Source organism: Austrofundulus limnaeus, unplaced genomic scaffold, assembly GCF_001266775.1.
Source record: "Austrofundulus limnaeus strain Quisiro unplaced genomic scaffold, Austrofundulus_limnaeus-1.0 Scaffold63, whole genome shotgun sequence".
NCBI classification, from domain to species: Eukaryota; Metazoa; Chordata; class Actinopteri; order Cyprinodontiformes; family Rivulidae; genus Austrofundulus; species Austrofundulus limnaeus.
The window spans coordinates 627,522-632,054 of NW_013952465.1; the positions used below are offsets into that span (position 1 = coordinate 627,522).

At 40.7% G+C, this 4,533-nt stretch overlaps 1 protein-coding gene across 1 annotated transcript in view; it reads right to left on the bottom strand.

The window, feature by feature from the left end:
* Positions 1 to 560: 560 nt before the first annotated feature.
* mgab (MAX dimerization protein MGA b) overlaps positions 561 to 4,533 on the bottom strand; it is a gene marked incomplete at its 5' end in the record, with an annotated part of 33,186 nt that continues 29,213 nt past the window's right edge. Inside the window, 5 exon segments of the mRNA XM_014009898.1 lie at positions 561 to 2,212; positions 2,295 to 2,795; positions 3,017 to 3,128; positions 3,518 to 3,661; positions 3,756 to 3,783. Coding sequence (XP_013865352.1) covers positions 1,374 to 2,212; positions 2,295 to 2,795; positions 3,017 to 3,128; positions 3,518 to 3,661; positions 3,756 to 3,783 — 1,624 coding nt within the window. The 3' untranslated portion in view covers positions 561 to 1,373.

A 4,533-nucleotide genomic window follows, 5' to 3' on the forward strand; every position in this document is an offset into this window, starting at 1 on the left:
AATATACAAAAATTCTGTGCGTCTCCTGGGGTTAAGCCCCCCTTGTCCTTAAAACCTAGTGACACCCCTGATGKTAGGTATTTGGTTTTTGGAGCACATCCACGTTTTGCTTATTTCAACAAAACAATTCCCAAACTGCTGGTATTAAGGCAGCAAGACTCAACAAGACAAGTGTTCGTGGTGCAAATTTATCATTCGTTATAGAAATAACAGCAAAACACCTGTTCAAAACCTTTTTTACCTGCCACTGATGGGGTCAAAACAGAGGAAAACTTTGGTTTTGGTTGTTTAAAGATCAACTACACTATCTTCAGAGTTCTTTAGGTTTTGCGTTTTCCTGTGTGAGTTGAGATATTTGCTGTACATGTTGTCAATCAGTGCAGGAACTTGTGTTGCCCTAATGTTGAAAGAGCACACACTGAAGTGGTCCTTGTTTATTTCAACTTCAAAGGTGTTGTCGTTCTGCACCGATAACTTGGGGAAAAGATTAGTTACACAGTAGGTAATAAATCTGCTAGTTTTCTTGTGAAACAAAAAAAATGTAGCTTTTCTTAGCAATGTAAATATGTCAAAACCCTTTTTATTTTATTATAGACAAGATATTTTATTAATTTGACTCAATAAACCAGTGTCTCAAAATTAACCTACAAAAGCTGTTTTAACGTATACATAAAAAAAAATCCATCCTGGTTATTTTATGCACACAAAACATGAGTAACTATTTTTTATTGTTTCAATATTTTAGGTCAAAAATACATATAAGTAATGTTACTAAACAGACAGAAAACAGTAGGAGCTTCAGTGGATAGTTTAAAGTGCAACTAGTTAATTTGATCTGTTTTAGACAAAAAACAATGGAATGAGCATTGTAAGTTCATAAAAAAATTTTTTTTATCAAAACTAGGAAGCTTTGAGCCGTGCAGTGGTTTAATTCTACACACTCACTGATTCTTTTTTTTTTTTTTTTTTTGCATAAAAGGAATCACAAACAGCTTCAAGTAGTGACTGTCAGAAACATGTTTATAAAAAAACTAATGATTTAAACAAAACTATATTTTAGAAAACCATGAAAACTAACACCTCCAGCAGGCTTCAGTCATACATTCAACAGGTCATTTAATGCTTTTTTTAATCTTCTGTCATATGAAAGAAAAGTCCAGTATGTTTGCTTTTTTCTTTATAAAGAAAAAAAAAACAATTGTAAAAAAAGAGCAGCACTGAAGAGACGAGCTCTCCTGATCCTTTGGCTTTCAAACAGCCAACGTACAATGACGCTAAAAACCGGCAGACAAAAACAGAGAAAATTCTCCGGTTATGAAGGGAAGACTAAGTTTTTGACATGCAGCTGCCACATCCACCTGTGTTAGTGGAGTTTAGGTATATTCCAGGTCCAGGTCCAGGTCCGGTTCCAGCTCCCTCTCCATGTCTATCCAGGAGCGTTTCTTGGCACTGGGGAAGTCCTTCCCTAGGGAGCCTCGTGTGAGCGGTCGAGACGTGTACACATCTCCTTCGAACTGCGTCGAATCGGGGCTTTTGTAACTGCCAATTGAAAATCGAATGGGGCTGTCGTCGTCATCGGATGTGGACTGTTTCGATGATGAATTAGCTGAACCTTTTTTTGGAGGTCTACCTCTGCCTCGTTTGGCTGTTGTAGGGTACCAGTCTGCTTCACTGACATCGTCCTGTACCTCCATATTTCCTGTTTCCGCTGAAAGGCTTTTTCCAGGATTGCCACCGCCGCTCACTTTCGTTTTGACTGCAACACGACCTTTTCTCTTCAAAGGCCTGCCCCTGCGACGGCGACCATCCGGAAGGCTGGGATCAGGCTTCTGAGGAGGAGGAGGAGGAGGAGGAGGAAGAGGAGGAGGATCCACTGGATTAAAACACAGGTGAACAGCAGCTGGAGGCTGGGTCACAGCCAAGTCTGAGTCTTTGACATCCAGCGAAGGCGGGGCGATTGGTTGGTTAGAGTCCGGTTCGGCCAGTGGAGTAAGATCTCCTGGGGTCCTTGGATTAGAATCAGATGTTCCAGCTTTGTCTTCCACGATAGTTTTGTTTTCCAAAACAAGCTGCTCGATTGGAGGGGTGTTTTTCTCTAAGCTCTTGTTCGATTCCCCGTCAGAAGGCTGGACGATTGATGAAGAGCCCGCCTCACTCTGCTCTTCCTTCGGCTTGGGTTCCATCATCATGAGGGTATAGAAGCCTTGACCAACTGAGAACATAAAAATAAAAGACAACACCGTGAGACGGGGCTTTAAAATAACATTTAAACAAGCAAGATGCTGTTAGCTTACTTGGCTTCAGAGATGAAGGAAGGATGAGTCTGCCAGTTTTGGAGCGAATCAGAGGAAGAGAAGCGAGCAGCTGTGGAGACAACACCATGGGTGCTGAAGATCCAGGTTGGGGTCCAGTTTGGGATGCATTTGTTTGAGCTTGTTCTGAGGGCGCTTTTGGTTCTGCTTCCTGACTCTCAGTCGAAGGAGGCTCACCATGCTGTGACGGTGGGACGGTGASCGTCGGACATGGGAGGACCGCCGCCTGAGACGGAGGAGGGTGTTGTCCAGATGCTGGATCTGCGGCAGGTTCCTTGGATTTTGTAGGATGAAGCATGGTTAGTAGCATATTTAAATTGTCTGTTCTCTGTTTGGACGGCTGGGGAGCCGTGGCCTGAAGGAGAGCAGCTCTGCTCTCCAGCATGTGGGAAAAGACCGGTTTCCACTTCAAGTTCTTCTCCCGTTGTTTCTGTCGCTCAAAAATCTCCTTTAGCTTGTTCTGGATCAGGACTTCAGACTTCCCTAAAATGGTCAAATTCAGATGAGTTTTCGGTTCAAGTAGAGGCAAAAAGACACTTGTTCAGCTGCATCTCACAATAAATCCAAAACAAAAATTCTGTCTCTTTGTAATCAAACTCTCATGATTACTTCTCTAATGTTTTCCAGACAGACTGAATACTAAATGGTAACTAAACCTCTACAACAAATCCTGAGGAAAAACCAGAACAACAAACCTCACATACCTGACTCTAAGGACAACCTGCGCACGTAAGCACGCTGATTCTGAAGCAACTTCTCTTCCTCCTCTTTGAGACGTTTGGACGTCTCTGTCATATTCTGAACTTCTTCTACAGCCTAGAAACACAGCAGAAGAAAAATCATTTTATAACAACTGATCCCAAAAACAGTTTTTACACAGTTTACATTTTAAACTCAAGAAAATGTACTGAAATAATTTGCGACTTGCAAAAACGCTTAAATTAGATATATTAGAACAGTTCTGCACATATCAGGGGACAAAAACCCCTTTAAATACATTATTTCATTTTTTATGGTGGTTATTTACAGTACTCACAGTAGACTGGAGAATGGTATGAAAAAGTCTCTTTTTGGCCCAAAATAAATTTAATTGTTTTTTAAGAATTTCAAAATTTAAAACTTGAAATTTGAAGCTTGTTTTATTTTCTCTCCCCCTTTGGAAGAGCTGTGTCACGTTCAACAATGTGAGCAAGATGTGAACTAACCTTGGAGAGGAGGTGGACTACGGAGGTTTTGGAGTGCATGTTCAAGACCTCCCGGAGTTTGTGCAAGAGTTCTCCATGTTGAACACGTCTCTGCTTTTCTAATGTTTTGTGGTTCCTGCGTCTGCATGGGACTTTGTGTTTATCCTATGTTTGATGAAAAGAAAAAGGGGATCATGAATACAACAAATAAACAAACACTTTAATTATTTGTTGTGTGTGTAGTTTAAACTGGTCATACCGGTCTGTGAGGCCCACCAGTGAAAATTCTGAAGGTAGGAAACAAACATGATTAATTTTACATATTTGTAATGCTAAATCAACAGGGACATTTTAATAGGTTTACATGTACGATACATCCATCCATGTTCCACCAATGATCCATCCACCTATCTTCCACCAATGATCCATCCATCCATCTTCCACCAATGATCCATCCATCCATGCATCCATATTCCACCAACGATCCAACATCCATCCATCCATCCATATTCCACCAATGATCCATCCATCCATCCATGTTCCACCAATGATCCAGCCATCCATATTCCACCAATGATCCATCCATCCATGCATATTACATCAACGATCCATCCATCCATCTTTTACTCATCCTATATCTTCCATCCATTCTCAATTCACCCACCCATACTTTGTCATTTTATCTACAGTTGTGGTCAAAAGTTTACATACACTTGTAAAAAAACATAATGTTATGGCTGTCTTGAGTTTTCAATAAGTTCTACAACTCTTATTTTTCTGTGATAGAGTGATCGGAACACATACATGTTTGTCACAAAAAACAGTCATAAAATTTGGTTCTTTACAAGTGTATGTAAACTTTTGACCACAACTGTATCTATCTATCTATCTATCTACCTACCTACCTACCTACCTACCTACATCAATAATCACCCAGGGTTTCCCTCAAAAATCTTGCTAAGCCTGGTGGTAGGGCCACTTCGGCAGCCCACCGGAAACTCAGTGTTTTTGTTAAAATTGTGTGTGTGTAAGAGAGC